Here is a 19,574-nt window from a genome sequence, read left to right on the forward strand (position 1 = left end):
CTTTCCTTCCTTCCCCTTCCATCCCCTCCTTCCCTCCATCTCTCCCTCTCTTCCTTCTTCCCTCCCTCCCTCCCTCCTGGGCTCCTATCTCAAACTCCTGGGCTCAAGCCATCCTCCTGCCTCAGCCTCCGGAGTAGCTAGGACTACGGGCTTGTGCCACTAAGCCCAGCTAATTTTTATTTTTCATACAGATGACTGTCTCGCTATGTTGCCCAGGCTCGTCAATTCCTGACTTCAAGTGATTTTCCCCTGCCGTGCCTCCCTAAGCATTGGAATTATAAGCATGAGCCATGGTTCCTGGCCCATATATGTTCTTTCTTGAATTAGGTGGAACACATGTGGTTTTATATTGACACAAAGTAATACTGAGGCTGGATGATGTGCCTACATTTGGAATAAAGTAAATAAAAATTTCCAGCTTGCATATGATTTATTTCCCTATCAAAATGTTAGTGTAATCAGTATTTTTTCAAATTAGGCTGAGCAAATCTTGTGCACGTTTAGAAATCAGGGCCTGTATTCTAACGTTCTAGTGAGAAAGTTAAAGTAGACAGGAGCTTTCCAAGCGTTGTTTATTATGACAATGAAAGTCTGAAGATTTGAATAAGAAAAAAATGGGAAAGATAGAGGAATCTTACAATGGATACTCTGTTTTTTTAATGATCCAAACCGAACTGGTAATGAATTTAATTCCTTGAGAATGGAAAAGAATGCAGAGAAACATATTACTTGCACAAAACAAAAATAGAGATTTATTGCTTGAGGCTACAAAAATACGATTTCAGCTTATACTTGACTTACAAGCTTTCCTTGCTTGAACCAGATCTAGCCTAGACAAAATGAAGTTTTTACACTTCTTTTTTCTGGCTTTACTCATGTTAAAATCATTTATGAAAGCATTCATAATCCCAGGATAATTGTGAAGGACTGTAGTTTACTAAGAAAAACTCATGAAACAATGAATAACACAAGATAATACAATTACGTTAGGATAGGTGGTAAGCATAGTTTGTATTGTGCACTTGAAAATTTAAGAGTGATCTCAAGTTCCGTGCTCTTACGGCAGAAAACCAGAGGGGCACACAGGGAAACTTTTGGAGGTAATGGATGTGTTTATTACCTTGATTATGCTAATGGAACTACAAGTGTACGCATATGTCCAAACTTACCAGATTATATACATTAATTACGTTCAGTATTTTTGGTATGTCAATGATACCTCAATAAAACTAGGGGGAAAAAAAACCTGTGTGTAATGACCAAGACATTATGAATTCAGTTATACTTCATGTGTATATTTTAACCTTAGGAGATGCTGCATATGATTAGAAAGCAGAACATTTTTATTTCGTCTTCAGCAAATACTTTTTTTTTTTTTTTTGAGGTGGAGTTTTGCTCTGTTGCCCAGGCCAGAGTGCAGTAGATGCTGCATACGATTAGAAAACAGAACATTTTTATTTCGTCTTCAGCAAATACGTCTTTTTTTTTTTTTTCCCCGAGGTGGAGTTTTGCTCTGTTGCCCAGGCCAGAGTGCAGTGGCATGATCTTGGCTCACTGCAGCCTCCACTTCCTGGGTTAGAGCGATTCTCCTGTCTCAGCCTCCTGAGTAGCTGAGATTACGGCATGTCATCACACCTGGTTGATTTTTGTATTTTTAGTGGAAATGGGTTTTCGCCTTGTTGGCTGGGCTGGTCTTGAACTCCTGGCCACAAATGATCTGCCCTCCTCGGCCTCCCAAAGTTTGCTGTGATTACAAGTGTGAGACACCATGCTTGGGCAAGTCTTCAGCAAATGCTTAGTGCTGATGTGGATTAACATTGTATCGAGTAGCTATGCAGCTTAGATTAAAGGGGCAGGAGGAAACGATCCAACGTGAATTAATTTCTGCAAGAGATATGTCTGATTCATATTTATTCAGTAAATGCTGTTATAAAATCTGAATTAAAATTAAGACAGTATGTAACTAGACCAGGCAACAGTAAACAGATGACATGCAGTCCAGCAGCTAATTAGTAACATACAGTATGGGCTTCCTGGCATTCTTAGATCTGTGTTGATATCACAAGACAAATTACAGAACAGTCTAGCAGTCGCAGTGTAGACCAGAACCCAGTGGATTTGTGTAGTAAATGCATCATAAGCCTTACCTGTATAGCATTCTTAGATTTAGCACTTTATTGCTTATGTAGATTATCACACTTTAACTTATAAAGTAGAAATTGTATTTAGAACTTGGTAAAAAAGTAGCTGTGGTTGGGCTTGGTGGCCTATGCCTGTAATCTCAGCACTTTGGGAGGCAAAAGGGAGCAGATCACTTGAGGTCAGGAGTTTGAGAGCAGCATGGCCAACATGGTGAAACCCTGTCTCTACCAAAAATACAAAAATTAGCCAGGTGTGATGGCATGCACCTGTAATCCCAGCTACTGGGGAGGCTGAGGCAGGAGAATCAGTAGAACCCGGAAGGCAGAGGTTGCAGTGAGCTGAGATCGCGCCACTGTACTCCAGCCTGGGTGGCAGAGTGAGACTCCATCTCAAAAAATAAAAAGTAGCTGTGTGTGTGTGTGTGTGTGTGTGTGTGTAAAATACATTTTTTTTTTTTTTTTTTTTTAGTAGAGACGGGGTTTCAACATGTTATCCAGGCTGGCCTCAACTCCTGGGCTCAAGCCTTTCTCCCACTTCAGCCTCCTGAAGTGCTGGGATTACAGGTGTGAGCCACCACACCTGGCCTATAAACACTTAATTTCTTAAGGAATGGAATTTGGAAGAAATAACTAATCCAGATTTGGGGTCTTTCCTTATCATATACTTGGTTTTGTATGTTATTCAACTGTTAGTTTAAAAATATTGTGTTGACTTTTTGAAGTTAATTTAATGAAAAAAATTATGAAAAAAGATTGAGTCAAATTTATTTCCAAAGCATTTAAAGCATGCTATGCCTTTTTACAAATTTGGAACTTATCTTAAGATGGATAAAAATGTAGCTGTGTGTGTGTAAAAGAAACCTTTTAGACTAGCATCATTATTGAAGTGTAAATCTCTTAAAAAGATCATTAACAAGCCTAGGGTGAATACAGTTCTTTCCCTTCAAATTTTGTTATGCTATTTGCTTCATTATCTATGAACTTCGTTCATTGTGAGTCAGATGCCAGGTTTCATTTGGGGAATGTCTTATATTGGTAAAATAACATTTTTGTAGCGTGTTTATCAATGTTTAAGAAACAGATTTTGGCTTATTTTCAAGAGGTGAAATTTTACAGAAGTTTACTATATTCTGGATAGTGTTTTCTCTAGCAGTGTATTTGGTCTGGATTCTAACTTAGGTGTTTAAGTAGTGACAGAGTTAAAATCCTTGGGGTAGAATTTTCTCTTTTTGGTCACTTGCTTTTGGTCACTTTTTGTCATAAAAATTTTGGGGGTATTGCAGGGAACCAATCATGTTTAGAAATGTGTGTTACTAAATTAGTTTTTCTGGTCATGCTGATTTGTTTCAAATTGTAGAATTCTTTTGGGAGTAATTTTATCCAATTTTTTTTATAGTCCAGTTACAACACAGGGATCACAACAAACACAGCCGCCACAGAAGCACTATGGCATTACTTCTCCTATCAGCTTAGCAGCCCCCAAGGAGACTGACTGCATACTTACACAGAAACTAATTGAGACATTGAAACCCTTTGGGGTTTTCGAAGAGGAAGAGGAACTGCAGCGCAGGTAAATAGATATTGTGTATTTTTTTAACTTGGAAATTTTTATTGATGTTAACATAAACTGATTTTGAGGCATTCTGTACTCACTCAGAAGGCCAGGGTTATTTGCCCAGATCTATATATCTGTTTTAGAGAAGAGCGATACTTAAGAGAGAAAACTTTTTTTTGTTTTTTTGAGACACAGTCTTCCTCTTGTTGCCCAGGCTGGAGTGCAATGGTACGATCTTGGCTCACCACAGCCTCCGCCTCCTGGGTTCAAGCGATTCTTCTGCCTCAGCCTTTCGAGTAGCTGGGATTATAGGCACCCACCACCACCCCCGTACCCGCCACCACGCCTGCCTAATTTTTTGTATTTTTAGTAGAGATGGGTTTCACCATGTTGGCCAAGCTGGTCTTGAACTCCTGACCTCTGGTGATCTGCCCGCCTTGGCTTCCCAAAGTGTTGGAATTACAGGTGTGAGCCACCATACCCGGCTGAAAACTTTATTTTCTACATAGAGTTCTCTTCCCTTAATTTTGATGTTGTTTATTTTTAAAAGCAATAATTCTGATTTTTTAATGCTTTTGGTTATTAGAGTACTGAATTGTCTGGAGAAAGAGGAATACCTTACTCAGTGTAACAGTGCCCGTATATATATAGAGAGAGAGAGAGAGCGCGCGCGCGCGCGCGAGCACGTGCTAACTACAATATACTGTGTTTCTGATCACTTAAAAAATCATAATTTAGGAAGAATGCCTATTTAAAACTTTGAGAAACTTAATCAGTAATGATCTGGAATACTTGATTGATAATTGTTTTATCAACAGGATTTTAATTTTGGGAAAACTAAATAACCTGGTAAAAGAGTGGATACGAGAAATCAGTGAAAGCAAGGTAAGGCAACTTTTTTGTGTATAAAATAATTGGTATATAGCCGACTGAACACAGCAAATGTCTTATGTAACCTGTCCTTATTTGAGTAGATTTAGAGTCTTTAATGTGGAGTCAATTTTAGACTATTGATAACAGATTTTACATTACTTTTCTAGTTAATTTGGAAGCAGGAAAAACTGAACTGAGTTAAACAATTTTTAAAAATAAGTACTGTTTGTTTGGAACATTTGAAAACTGAAACTCAGTAATTGTAAACTGCTCACACTCTTCGCAGAAATGATGGATGTTTCTCTAAAAAGGTGCTTTAAACGTTTGAGAATCTTGTTGCCTTTTAAGAAATTCTGCCACAGTTTTTAAAAAAGATTTTCAGGTATTTTTCAAACTGAATATTTGTTTATTTAGTGTTTTTGTTTTTAAGAGACAGGGTCTTGCTCTGTCGTTCAAGCTGGAGTGCAAGTGACACCATCATAGTGCACTGTAACCTCAAATTCCTGAGTTCAAGCAATCCTCCTGGCCTTAGCCTCCCAAGTAGCTGGGACTATAGGCATGTCCCTTCGCACCTGGCTAATGGTATATGTAGGGTCTTGCTTTGTTGCCCAGACTGATCTCAAACTCCTGGCCTCAAGCAGTCCTCTCACCTTGGCCTCCCAAAGTGCTAGCATTCCAGGCATGAGCCACTGCCTGGCCTATTTAGTTTTCTATAATAACATTCTTTGTCCTTTTTTCTTTCTTTATTGAAACAGAGTCTCACTCTGTCACCCAGGCTAGAGTGCAGTGGTGCCACTGCAACCTCCACCTCCTAGGTTCAAGGGATTCTCATGCCTCAGCCTTCTGAGTAGCTGGAATTACAGGCGGGTGCTACCATGCCCAGCTATTGTTTTTATTTTTAGTAGAGATGGAGTTTCTCCATGTTGGCCACGCTGGTCTTGAGCTCCTGACCTCAAGTGATCCGCCTTCCTTGGCCTCCCAAAGTGCTTGGGATTACAGCCGTGAGCCACTGCACCTAACCTCTTTCTTTCTTTCTTTTTTTTTTTTTTGAGACAGTCTCACTCAGTCGCCCAGGCTGAAGTGCAGTGGCACGATCTTGGCTAGCTGCAACCTCTGCCTCCCGCATTCAACTGATTCTCCTGCCTCAGTCCTTCAAGTAGCTGGGATTACAGGTGTGTGCCACCATACCCAGCTAATTTTGTATTTTAGTAAGGATGGGCTTTTGCCATGTTGACCAGCTGGTCTCAAACTTTTGGCCTCAGATGATCTGCCCACCTCGGCCTTCCAAAGTGCTGGGATTACAGGTGTGTTCCCAGCCTCTTTTTTTTTTTTTTTTTTTTTTTTTTTTGAGACGGGGTCTCCCTCTGTTGCCCAGACTGGAGTGCAGTGGCATGATCTTAGCTCACTGTATCCTCTGCCTCCCAGGCTCAGGCGATCCTCCCACCCCAGCCTCCCGAGTAGCTGGGACTATAGGCGGGGGTCGCCAAGCCTGGCTAATTTTTTGTATTTTTTGTAGAGATGGCTTTTCACCATGTTGCCTAGGTTAGTGTCAAACTCCTGGGCTTAAGATATCTGCCTGCCTTGGCCTCCCAAAGTGCCAGGACTACAGAGGTCAGCTACTGCCCCGGCCCCTTTGAATTTCTAACTCTTCATTATGAATACTTGTACATACAACTCATAAGTACATGGCTAGGATTCTTCTGGTAGAGAAAATGTTTTTGTAGAGTTGTATATGGAGTTTGACCCATTTAAAAAAATAACATAAATAGTGGTAATTTTTCCAGGGTAGTGCAAAATCCATGTTTATAATATAACTGAAAGGTTGAAAAGAGAACCAAGGGTAAAGGAAAAATTTCATAGAGCAGGGAGAAGAGGGTGTCATCTTAGAAGAAAAGTTGTAGTCTTTTGGTTTTAGTCAAATTTATAGTACTGTTTGCTTAAAGCAATGTATATGTATATTTCAAAATAGAAATTAAACTTCAGCAAATGTAGTATTCTAAATTGTGGACTTTATGTACCACGTCTTTCTTACTGATTTTAGTTTCTAATAGAAAATAAGATTTTTTGGGGGGTATGTTTGACATCTAATACTCTGAACTTTAAAATGGAAAAAAGATTTTGCAAGTGAAAATGTTTTTCCATGACCTGAATTAAGAAATCTTGGCCGGGCACGGTGGCTCAAGCCTGTAATCCCAGCACTTTGGGAGGCCGAGACGGGAGGATCACGAGGTCAGGAGATCAAGACCATCCTGGCTAACACGGTGAAACCCCGTCTCTACTGAAAAATACAAAAAACTAGCCGGGCGAGGTGGCGGGCGCCTGTAGTCCCAGCTACTGGGGAGGCTGAGGCAGGAGAATGGCGTGAACCCAGGAGGCGGAGTTTGCAGTGAGCTGAGATGGCGCCACTGCACTCCAGCCTGGGTGACAGAGCGAGACTCCGTCTCAAAAAAAAAAAAAAAAAAGAAATCTTAAATTTCTGGGTTACAATGATGATAATAGGGATAAACATACTAATATCTATAAGTGTAGTTTATAATATACTAGTCACCAGCCACGTATTTAAATGGAAATTAAAATTAATCAAAATTAAACATTCAGATTCTTGACTACACTAGTTACATTTCAGGTGCTCAACAGTGATGAGTAGCAGTGACAGAATGTTTACATCCTTGCAGAAAGTACCATTGGAGAGTATTCTTCAAAAGGTTGTTATGTCTTAATAGAGAAGTCTGTGGACCAGTGTTTTAAGATAGTTTCTACTTCATCTCCTTTGTAGGCTACTTCTGCACACATCTTGCTGGCTAATTTTAAATAACCAGGTCAGCGTTGCCATTGAGGTTTTAAAATATCTAAACAAAGGAAGACAAAGGCTTTGCTTACTTTTAAGAAATACAACATTACAGCTGGGCACCAGTGGTTCACGCCTGTAATCCAACATTTTGGAAGGCCGAGGCGGGCTTATCACGAGGTCAGGAGTTCAAGACCAGCCTGACCAACATGGTGAAACCCCGTCTCTACTGAAGATACAAAAATTAGCCGGGTGTGGTGGTGTGCACCTGTAATCCCAGCTACTCAGGAGGCTGAGGCAGGATAATCACTTGAATCCAGGAGGCAGAGGTTACAGTGAGCTGAGACTGTGCCATTGCACTCCAGCCTGGGGGACAGAGTGAGACTCTGTCTCAGAAAAAAAAAAAAAAAGACAGCATTACATACATAACTTGTCTATTTTCTATAGTGATGATTAAATATGCTCTTAAAAAACATTCTGATCGCTTTAAAGAAAAAGATTATATTCAATGATTTTTACCAAATATCACAAAGCATATTAGAGTATTTTTTTAATCATATCAAAAGTGACTTGAAAGCCAATACCAGCCATGCGCGGTGGCTCACGCCTATAATCCCAACACTTTGGGAGGCTGAGACGGGCCAACTGCTTGAGCCCAGATTGAGACCAGCTTGGGCAACATGTGAAACCCCGTCTCTACAAAAGATGTTTTAAAAATCAGCTGGGCATGGTGGCGTATGCATATAGTCCCAGCTAATCAGGTGGCTGAGGTGGGATCTCACTCTTTAGAACTTGTCTTTAGGGTTTTTTGGAGTATGAAATAGCACTTCATTTTATGTTCTTTTTTTTTTTTTTTTTGAGGGGGTGGGGAGGTGGTCTTTTACATGTTTTGGTACTGAATAGATACTTTATTATACCAAGGAGTTAGGTAAGAGGAAATATTGACTAAACACTTACTAAAATTGTTTTTGTTTGTACAGACCTTGTCATTCTTATGAGCAGGGCCATTGAATACTAAACTGTAAAACCTGGGATTTTACACTAGTGCCAGGGCTAGGAAGGCAGTTTTTGAATGCTTTCTCCCTCTTCCTGATGACTTTACTCTTTCTGAGTAAGAAAAGTAAATTTAGCTGTTTCTAAATTACTTCACCAAAGCCTTTTGGAAATCTAAAAACTAAGCAATTATTTACCAATATTGGCTTTCTCTTCTCTGCTGTGCTGTCCCCTTCCCCTTCCCTTCTTTGCCTTCCTCTTCTCTTTTTTTGAGACAGGGGCTCACTCTGTCGCCCAGGCTAGAGTGTAGTGGTGTGATCATGGCTCACTGCAGCCTCGACCTGTAAGACTCAAGCAATCCTCCCACTTCAGCCACCTGATTAGCTGGGACTATATGCATACGCCACCATGCCCAGCTAATTTTTAACACATTTTTTGTAGAGACGGGGTTTCACATGTTGCCCAAGCTGGTCTCAATCTGGGCTCAAGCAGTTGGCCCGTCTCAGCCTCCCAAAGTGTTGGGGTTATAGGCGTGAGCCACTGCACGTGGCTGGTATTGGCTTTCAAGTCACTTTTGATATGATTAAAAAAATACTCTAATGTGCTTTGGGATATTTGGTAAAAATCGTTGAATATAATCTTTTTCTTTAAAGTGATCAGAATGTGTTTTTATTATACTCTAAAGTGATGATTCATTTTATGTACAGCATCTTTGTCATGAATAAAGTCCCTGATTCTAATGTGCTCCTGTGGGATTACGTGATCTTCTCAATCACAGTCTTCTTTATAGCAGTTTCTAGAAATAGGGCAAAAATCTAACAATAAAGAATTAACTTCTTTAAAAGTTGAAAATTGTTTGAATTTCAAATATGATTGATCTGAGGGGCTGGTATTTTTAAAGAGCTTTTATAGATTTTGAATACCCTTTATATAAATTTACACTGTAATCTTTCTTGGGATCCACTCCCCCACCCAAGTGTAGTGTCATTTGAATAGTTGCCCTTGTGCTCCACTGGCAAAATAACCATTTTTTGTTTCAACAGAATCTTCCACAATCTGTAATTGAAAATGTTGGAGGAAAAATTTTTACATTTGGATCTTACAGATTAGGAGTGCATACAAAAGGTAAGTTTTATTTCATTTTTCCTAGAAAGGGACCCTTTAGTTCTTAAACATGACGACATACCCATCTCAGTTACTTGTGTATCATATAGCTTAGGCTTGCGTGGAAGAGAGAGTGCTTTGAGGAGTCTAAATTTTCAGTAAGAAAGATGTAAAATAATGCTGACTTCTATATCGCCACTATCCAAAAGTAGTATTAAGATTAAATAAAATTAGCTTAGTGTGGAGACTCATATCTATAATCCTAGAACTTTGGGAGGCTGAGGCAGGTGGATTGCTTGAGCCCAGGGAGGTCAAAGCTGCAGTGAGCTGTGATTGCACTGCTACACGTCAGCCTGGGTGACAGAACAAGACCCCGTCTCAAGAAACAAAAATAAAAAAAAAATTAAAAATTCAGAGTTTCAGTAGAGGTAGCCGCATTTTATATGTTCAGTAGCCACATATGTCTAGTGGTTACTGCATTGGAAAGTACAGATATAGAGTAGTTTTTCTGTTGGAGAGCTCTTTTGGACAGTGCTGCTATCTACATGTATATCATTTTCCCTCACCAGCAGAATATCATTCTGGAAATAGAACAAAAATGAATCCCAGCTTTTAAGAAAACCTCGTGGATGCCCCCGCTAATACCTTTATAGACAAATTATAAAATATAGCTAGGCAAAAACCCCAAAAATGTGTGTTCATAGCCATTGATAATCAGTTAATGGTTTATACTTGTAGTTATTTCCTCTATGCAGATAAATACACAATAAAAATGTTACCACGGCAAAGAACATTTATTGAGCTTCTTTTCTTTCACTGAGCACTGGGATCTTCATTATCTTATTTAGTTCTTCCAGTATTGTTATTCTCACATAACAAACAGAAGCCTGAGACTAGAAGAGGCAGTAAAGCTTGAACAATTCTTCTCAGCCTTCTACTGGCAGGGTAGTGACAACTCACACATCCTGAGGCTCTACTGTCTTTGGGTCTTGCTCTGTTGCACAGGCTGGATGCAGTGGCACAGTCTTGGCTTACTGCACCCTCCACCTCCTGGGCTCAGGTGATTTTCAGACCTCAGCCACCTGAGTAGCTGGGACTACAGGCACACGCCACCATGCCTGGCTAATTTTTTTATTTTATTTTGGTAGAGACAGGATTTTGCCATGTTGCCCAGGCTGGTCTCAAACTCCTGGGCTCAAGCCATCCACTTGCCTTGGCCTCCCAAAGTGCTGGGGTTACAGGCATGAGCCACCACGCCCAGCCGAGGCTGTATTCTTTAACCATGAACTGTATCTGCCAGGTTAGTGTTGTCTGTTTTCTAGTATCCTTCCCTTTCTCCATCTCCCATCACTCTGTCCCATTAGTACATTACTTTTGATATATCCTGTGTGCTATACAACCTTCCTCCTGTTCTTGAATATTCTATTATAATAAATAGCTTTCAGAGTCATACCTCAACATCTTGGCTTTTAGGAAAATGACTGTTGACCTGATTCCACATTAATCTCTCCCTTTTGTGACCCCAATTAGTTGATTTTAATTCTCCTTTTTAAAATTCTGCCTATGTACTCAGTGCTGGCCTCTTATCAAGCACTGAATTAATGACAAATATTTTACCATTGTCTACCTCTTTGGATTCTTCTGCTTGAAGTTTATTTTGTAGGTCCCATTTAGGGGCCTGGTAGAGAGCGTATAAGCACTAAACACATAGTACATAGAGGAAAACTATGTTTTTGTTTAACCAATGAACATGGCTATGACTAATGACATCAAGATGTTGGGTGTATGTTTGAATAATTCCCTCTCCATGAAAGTACTTGCTGAGCCGTCTTTCTTTGGGCTCCCAGTTTATCTGGGCCACTATAAATAGAGGATGCTGCAGGATCAAAATACACCCCATCAATTAAAATCATGTTTGTCCTCCATTGACGGGTAATTTTTAGTAAGTTTCTAGAAGCTCACCAATATGTTAAACAGATTCTCAACATCAAATACTACCATGATAGGATGCAAAATAATTTTCTTGTAATATTAATTAGTGGTTGATGGGCTTAATTTTTTTTAGGTGCTGATATTGATGCGTTGTGTGTTGCACCAAGACATGTTGATCGAAGTGACTTTTTCACCTCATTCTATGATAAGTTGAAATTACAGGAAGAAGTAAAAGATTTAAGAGTGCGTAAATGTTCGGGGTGTAATGGGAGGAGTTATGAACTTTCATTTAGTCAGTTGAGTGAATTTTATGATACAGCCATCATTTATTGAGTTCTTGCAGTTTACCAAACCCTTCTAAGCACTTGGCATATGTGTTTGTGTTTTATTCTTTACAGCAAGTGTAAAATTATAAACTCATTAACAGATTAGGAAATTGAGGCAAACAAAATAAATATGAAATAATCTGGCTGCAGTCATACATCTGATGAGTGGGTGAAATCAAATGTTTGAACCTTGATTTCTGATCTGATTTGTCCAATTCAAGAGCTCAGCCTTAAAGCCAGCTATTTTTGTGTCAGGTGTTTTGCTAATGTACTAAAACTAGTAGAGGCCTAAAATGTAGTTTCAGAGACCCTAAACTTGTTTACTTTTCTTATAGGCTGTTGAAGAGGCATTCGTACCAGTTATTAAACTCTGTTTTGATGGGATAGAGGTAAGGTATAGTTCAAATTGACAGTTCTTGCTATGTGCTGTCACTAATTTTGATTGATATAGGTTAAAAACTTGGTTTATTTTAAAGTTTACAATTAGTAGTTGGTTGATATTAACGATTAAGGCTTTTAAATGGAAGTGACAGCCTGTTGTTTGTAGAATATACCATTTTAAGTCTTTAAAAATGCCAAGTGAAGTTTGGAGCTAAAACAGAAGTAATGAAACCTTAAGATTGAAATGCTATTACAAAAAAGTTTTTTTGGTAGCTTTTCCATATGCCAGTTTTGTGTGCTTTTAGTCTCATTAAGGCAGTAGCATAATGTATTTTTGCAAGTAACACTTTGCTTTGACTTCATTTAAAAATTGGGAGGAAAGTGTCAGTGCTGAAATGTTTTCCAATAGGGGAGGATTTATGGACTCAAATTCTTGAGATGTTCATTTCTTCTTGCTGTTTCCGTGTGTGTAATTAAAGTGATGAGAATAAAGTTGACAGTGAAGCAGCTTTAGTAATTCATTACTTTTGCTGTACCGAATGGTACTGGAAAGTCACAGATAATAAAGTGAAGATTGTAACAGTTTGGAAACTGTAAGAGAAATAATTTATTGAAGCTGGGCACAGTGATGTGCACCTATCAGGAAGCTGCTGCAGGAGAATCTCTTGAGCCCTTAAATCTAGCCTGGGCAACATAGCAAGACTTCATCTCTTTAAAAAATAAAAAGATAAATCACTGTTGTGCTATTTTGCAAAAAAAAAAAATGGCTGCATCTAAGGTTGCTGCGTAAGATGCTCAACTCTGTATTTTATGAAAAGTCAAGTGACTGACCTTAATAAGTAGACATAAAATGTTACATTTGGTAAGAGATTATCAAGTTCATGTAGTTTTGATTTACTGTCAGTGTTTTAAGTAAATGTAAAAATAATCTGTAATATAAAGTATAAGGTGATGCCTCATTTTCCTTAAAAGAATATTACTGACAAAGAGGACATTTTTTTGGAAGGAGACCTGACCTAACTTTGTAAACGTTGCAGGATCAAGATGGAAAGTTAGATGGCTACTTAAAGCATTTAATGTGTTAGTTTTCTATTATACATGCTATATTAAAAAATAGTATTTTAGGAACATAATATTTTAGGAAATTTAGTAATCATTTTCACATTTCAGTATTTTTTGAAGTAATTCCATCCTTTAAAAAATGTGTCAGTATTATTACTGAGTTGTTTTTTCAGTTATCTAGTTTTATGAGCCTATAATCTTTATTTCTGTCCAAATTGCGGAAGATACTAGACTTTGAAATCTGTTCTTTTTCATTGGACAGTTTATCCTAGACCACAGGTACTTATTTGTGTAACAGTACAATTTTTTTTTCTGCAGGTGTGTTTAAATGATATTTTAAAATGTGCTCCTAAAATAATGCTTTTTAAAAAATGATCTAATAGCCGGGCACAATGGCTTATGCCTGTAATCCCAGCACTTTGGGAGGTTGAGGCGGGTGGATCACGAGGTCAGGAGATCGAGACCGTCCTGGCCAACACGGTGAAGCCCTATCTCTACTAAAAATAGAAAAAAGTAGCTGGGCATGGTGGCGTGCACCTGTAGTCCCAGCTACTCAGGAGACTGAGGCAGGAGAATCACTTGAACCCGGGAAGAGGAGGTTGTAATGAGCCAAGGTCCTGCCACTGCGCTTCAGCCTGGGTGACAGAGCAAGACTCTGTCTCCAAAAAAAAAAAAAGTGATCTTATAAAAGGCTTGTTTACAGCAGCATCCGCATTTTTGGAACCATGATATCATACCCTCAGGGATAACTACCAAATCTGTGCTGTTTCTTTGCACTGTTACCTTTCCTTTAGAAAAGAAACAATTTTGTCAGCTGAATTCTATGTCTTCAAAATTAGCCTTAACTCTGGTTGTTTTAGACTGTACTTTCCCCAGTGTTTTTGTTTTACTTAAAACTCAATTGGAAAAACATACTGTAGTATTATAGACACAGAAGTTCTCAGATACAAAGAAACTCTCTTTATTGAGAGTTACTTTTGGCTAAATATAAGGATGCTTGCCTTATATTTGAGTACTTTTAAGTTCTCGTGTAATGAGATCTCCCCTTACTGAGAAGTATTTTTGGCTAACTATAAGGCTATTTGCCTAAATTTGGGTACTTTTTAGTATGTAATCAGTTTATAATTCATATAGATGAAGAACTAAACAGCTAACTTTAATTCAGTGTATGTATTTAGTAGACTTAGTATACCCAGTAGATGGATTTAACAACCTTAATAATTGTGATTAAAGTGACAACTGGGTATTTGTACATTTCCATTTCTGTTTTAAAAATATTGCCTTTTTTTTCCTCCCCTGAGACAGGGTCTCCCTTTACACAGGCTAGAGGCAGTGTTGCAATCACAGCTCACTGTAGCCTCAGCCTGGGCTCAAGGGATCCTCCTACCTCAGCCCCCCAAGTAGATGGGACTACAGACACTTGTCACCATGCCTGGCTAATTTTTAAATTTTTTTGTAGAGATGGGGCCTCGCTATGTTGTCCAGGTTGATTTCGAACTTGTAGCCTCAAGCAGTCTTCCTGCCTTGGCCTCCCAAAGTGCTGGGACTACAGGCGGTAGCCACCATCCCCAGCCTATATTGCCATGTTTTAAAATTATCTGGTTAAAATACCCATGATACGAAATAATATAGTTTGGACTTTTGGAGGGACATTGTCATGTTCCCAGATAATGAAAAGATCCTGGCTTTAAGGATAATTAAGTTTTTGTTTTGCTGTTTTGAGTCAGAGTTTTACTCCTGTCACACAGGCTGGAGTGTAGTGGCACAGTTTTGACTCACTGCAACCTCCACCTCCCAGGCTCAAATGATTTTTCTGCCTCAGCCTCCCACATAGCTGGGACCACAGGTGCGTGCCACCACGCCTGGCTAATTTTTTTTGTATTTTTTTTTATAGAGGTGGGGTTTCACCATGTTGCCCAGGCTGGTCTTGCTCAAGTGTTCCACCTGCCTCAGCCTCCCAGAGTGCTGTGATTTTTTTTTTTTTTTTCCTTAATAGAAATGCCTTAAAAGTAGTTTGACAGATATGGATTGTTGTTTTGTTTGTGTTTCAGATTGATATTTTGTTTGCAAGATTAGCACTGCAGACAATTCCAGAAGATTTGGATCTACGAGATGACAGTCTGCTTAAAAATTTAGATATAAGATGTATAAGAAGTCTTAACGGTATGAGAAAGCCTACTTCCTTTTGTGTACTTCAGTTTTTGTCAGATATTAGTTATTTTTACACAAGTTTTGTATTGAAGCTTTTTATAGCTATATTGTTAACACAGTAGTGAGTTAAATAAAATGTACTTTGCCTAATAAACTACAGAAAGAGTATGTAGTAGTTTATTTCACTCTTACAGTATTTTATACTGTATTTCTTCTGTCATTAATGGTATTCAGGACACTTGAAAAGACCATCTGGCTTTTGTACTCTGTTGCTAGTGATTTAGGTTTCATGGCCTAACCCTAATTAATTTTGATCCTGTTATTCTTTAGTAATGCTTTCAGCATTGCTAAGATCAGAAGGACTACTTTGGTACAATTTTATATTAGCATAGCTTGTTACTGTGCTCTTGAAGAGCAATTCTTGGAAACTTGAGTGGATTAAGTCTTCCTCAGTATATGTGGAAAGTTTTGATTGTGAGTCTAAAATTCAAAATTAGGCAGGTTACAGTTTACTTTGGTTTCTTTGGTCAGTGCTTATGATAGGAGATAAATGCTTTAGTTTTTTTTTTCCCCTCTTAATTGAATTAGCTTTACTGGTTCTACCAAATGAAAATTTATGTTTACTTTTAACTTCAATCTCAGAAAATTTGGAAGCATTACCATTAAACTTTTGATGATTTAATGTTCTGTTTTTTTTGTTGTTGTTGTTTTGTTTTTTTTACCCCTATTAATTAGGTTGCAGGGTAACCGATGAAATTTTACATCTAGTACCAAACATTGACAACTTCAGGTTAACTCTGAGAGCTATCAAACTATGGGCCAAACGTGAGTTGAGAATTTGTTGGCTGGCTTATTAGAAATGTTCAAGCTTTTGTTCAACACTAACTTATCTTTTTGCTTTTCCCTTATCAACAGGCCACAACATCTATTCCAATATATTAGGTTTCCTCGGTGGTGTTTCCTGGGCTATGCTAGTAGCAAGAACTTGCCAGCTTTATCCAAATGCAATAGCATCAACTCTTGTACATAAATTTTTCTTGGTATTTTCTAAATGGTATGTGTTTAGATTATATTAAAATAAAATTGATTGTAGACACTGAAGTTTAGTCTTATTTCTATAACATTTCTGCAGCTGGTTTCAGATTCAAATTTTAGTTCATGATGTAGTCATGTAGGCAGCCTTGGAGATCACATTGTATTTAAAATGGCAAACTGAAACTCTATTTCTTTTCCCTAGTTTGGCCAGGATAGTAAGGCAGATTCTATTTGTGCTTCCTTGCATAAACTTACCCCTGAATAAACTCTGAATTTTAGCAGCTAAGATCCAATTTATTGATAGGTTGGGAAATCGGTTACTATACTTTTGGGTAAAAGTTGTACACACCACCTCTTGCACTCTTTGAATCCTCTGTCAGTATAGGCCATTAGTTTCTTGTGATTGTTTTTTTTCTTTTTGCTTTCAGCATTTATTTTGGCCTAATATTAAAGATACAAATTTTCATAAGAAGCTTTTAAAGAATAAATTAACATTAAGTGCTTCAGGACAAAAAAGGAATTTGAGATTAGTCATTAACCCAGGAGAGGTTTTTTTTTTCTTTTTTTAAAGTTTCTTCATTTCATTTCCACATTTGTCAACTATGATTTAAGAAAAAATAGGATAAAAGATTACTGCCATTTTATATTAATTGCCTTGGCCCAATAGGTGAGGGTTCTTGGTTTTTAATCAAATTAAGATAAATCGTCCATTCCTGTTCTTACGAACTCCTGCTCCTCCCTCTGCAAAAGAGATGTTCTTTTCTAGTAATTTTATAAAAATTAGAGTTATTTGAGACAATTTAGAACTGTGTTCAACTGGAGGAAAAATAAAAAAAAATTTAGAACCATGCCACACTTTTCAGTACACATTCTGGCTGTTTGGGGATTTAGTAGCACTAATAACCAGGCGTGATAAGATTAAAGAATGTCAGAATTTCTCTTAATGCTACACATATATAAGCAACTAATGTTTTTAAGAAGCTAACCTTGATGTTAAGAATGGCAGGTGTTCTCCAGTTTTTACCTCTTTCATATGGGACCAAAGTAGCTAGTATATGGAACACATATGAACGTGTGTTTATGCCACCCAAGTTTTACTACTATACTTGTCTTACGACTTTTAAGTCATGAATCCTTATTAATTTTCATAATTATTCATACCCTTTTGCCTGTGATCAGAAGTAACTTTTAAAATTATCAGTTGACTTTGGATGGAAGTAGTATAAAGGCAGGAATTTTGTCTTTCAGTGGAGATTTATTCTGTTCAAGGTTGAAGTGGACACATCATTATCTTGGGATGGTACTTCTTTATTTAAATAGTCCTTTAAAGTTCTTTGAGTGGCAGAGAATATATTTTGTTTCAGTCTGAGAAGGCTACCAGATGATTTCAGTTCATTTCATAGTTAGGAGAAAAAGATTTTTGAGTAGTCTAATGTCGTCAGAAAGGAATAAAACGTTGTATGTACCAAGAAGGCAGAATGAAGAAGGATCACATTCACAAATGCTGTATGTTTAACAAAATACGTTTAGATGGTAATATCCAATAGTCTTATCAAGTGCTACAATCTTTTTAAACAGGGAATGGCCAAATCCAGTGCTATTGAAACAGCCTGAAGAATGCAATCTTAATTTGCCTGTATGGGACCCAAGGGTTAGTGTATTATTTTTTCCCCTACCAATTCACACTGTGCAATAACAAGTAAAAATCATCTGCATAAACTCCAGGGAGACTTCCAGCCTTTTACTTATGAGTGGTCATGTCCGTATTACACTTTCTTTTAGATAACCTCAACTATAATTGTCCTCAACTATAATTGATGTGAGAAGCATAATTATGTACCCTGTAAACCACATTTAATTGTACATAGTTTTTAATACAGATTTTACTAACATTTTAATTTATTCTATATAGAACTACCTTGTAAGTCAAAGTTGTGTGGGCATTTGTGCTTTTAAAAAAATAAAAGGATACTAAAAATCCCTGTATTTTTTTATTTTATCTAAGTATTTTGCTAAAGTTGGGTTGTTATAGGAAAGCTGTTACTTAATGTTTACATGTGGCATATAACTTCTAAGCAGTCTCACTTTAATTACCATGATGTAATTGTAAAAAAAAAAAATTGGTTTAGATTATTTTAGAGATTATAAAAACATGGTTGGGCTAAAGAAGACCTTCCATTCTGTTTCTTGGGAAGTTACAACATTTACCACTTACTCATTTTAAATGTTAACAACATGCACTTTATAAACTGATAAAAGAAATTTAGGTTTGAATAAGATTTCCTAAGTTTATGAAATCCTATTTTTCTAAATTTATCTTACTGCAATATCAAAAATTTTAAATTCTGTTGAATTACATCAAGCTATGCATTTTCAGGTTTTCCAAACCTCAAGGCATTTACTTTTAGAGGATGTGAATTTACAACTTCCTTTGTGGAAGTGTGCCACTTAGCTGATATACAGATTTAAAATTAACAGTATATCATTTCATTATCTCCTAACATTTCAACATGGATAATGTAGTTTCACTGTGTGTTAATAAGCTTGAACTCCTTAATAGTTTAAGGGTATAGTAAGAACTTACGTTTCTATCTTGTTGAAAATTAGCTTTACAAAACATATTGTAGCATGACATGTCTCTAAAGGTAATTGTATGTGCATCCCTATTTCTGTTGTTGAATAAAGAAAAACTAAACATCAATAGATTCCCAAGCAGAACTTTTTTGTTGTTGTTCAGCCAGGCACACTTTCTAGTAAGGTTGCCAAAATCCAAATTGAAACAGATCATTAGTTTAGATGAAATCTCTGATTCTATAAAAAATTCCTGTAAAAACAATGTCTCTACATGGTTTTTCTTTCTCAACTCCAGCTATGAATGAAATAAAAAATATAATCATTGGTTCAGTTTAACAAGGGGTAAAAAGCCCAAGTATCTGTTGCATATGTACTTGAAGAAACTGATTGGCTGTTGTTGTATGTAGGTAAACCCCAGTGATAGGTACCATCTTATGCCTATAATTACACCAGCATACCCACAACAGAACTCCACGTACAATGTGTCCGTTTCAACACGGATGGTCATGGTTGAGGAGTTTAAACAAGGTAAGTGTTTATCCTTATGCTCTGATTTATACACGAAGGATTTACATACCATTGTAGACCCGGTAGTCAACTGTGCAACTTAAATTGAAGGATTCACTGAAGTGGATTTTGGTGTTCATTTATTACAGTAT

The 19,574-nt window shown here is 37.5% G+C and overlaps 1 protein-coding gene across 8 annotated transcripts in view; it reads left to right on the forward strand.

Annotated features, from left to right (window-relative positions):
• PAPOLA (poly(A) polymerase alpha) overlaps window positions 1-19,574 on the forward strand; it is a 64,654-nt gene that overhangs the window by 13,640 nt on the left and 31,440 nt on the right. For 7 of the 8 annotated variants that reach the window (XM_025391214.1, XM_025391215.1, XM_025391216.1 and 4 more), the window contains exons 2-11: window positions 3,538-3,711; window positions 4,515-4,581; window positions 9,394-9,475; window positions 11,520-11,629; window positions 12,048-12,101; window positions 15,207-15,318; window positions 16,042-16,131; window positions 16,222-16,360; window positions 17,920-17,992; window positions 19,323-19,443. In XM_025391214.1, coding sequence (XP_025246999.1) covers window positions 3,538-3,711; window positions 4,515-4,581; window positions 9,394-9,475; window positions 11,520-11,629; window positions 12,048-12,101; window positions 15,207-15,318; window positions 16,042-16,131; window positions 16,222-16,360; window positions 17,920-17,992; window positions 19,323-19,443 — 1,022 coding nt within the window. The remainder of the gene's footprint in view (window positions 1-3,537; window positions 3,712-4,514; window positions 4,582-9,393; window positions 9,476-11,519; window positions 11,630-12,047; window positions 12,102-15,206; window positions 15,319-16,041; window positions 16,132-16,221; window positions 16,361-17,919; window positions 17,993-19,322; window positions 19,444-19,574) is intronic. The other variant, XM_025391221.1, reaches the window with a different exon arrangement.

Source organism: Theropithecus gelada, chromosome 7b (genome assembly GCF_003255815.1).
Source record: "Theropithecus gelada isolate Dixy chromosome 7b, Tgel_1.0, whole genome shotgun sequence".
NCBI classification, from domain to species: domain Eukaryota; kingdom Metazoa; phylum Chordata; class Mammalia; order Primates; family Cercopithecidae; genus Theropithecus; species Theropithecus gelada.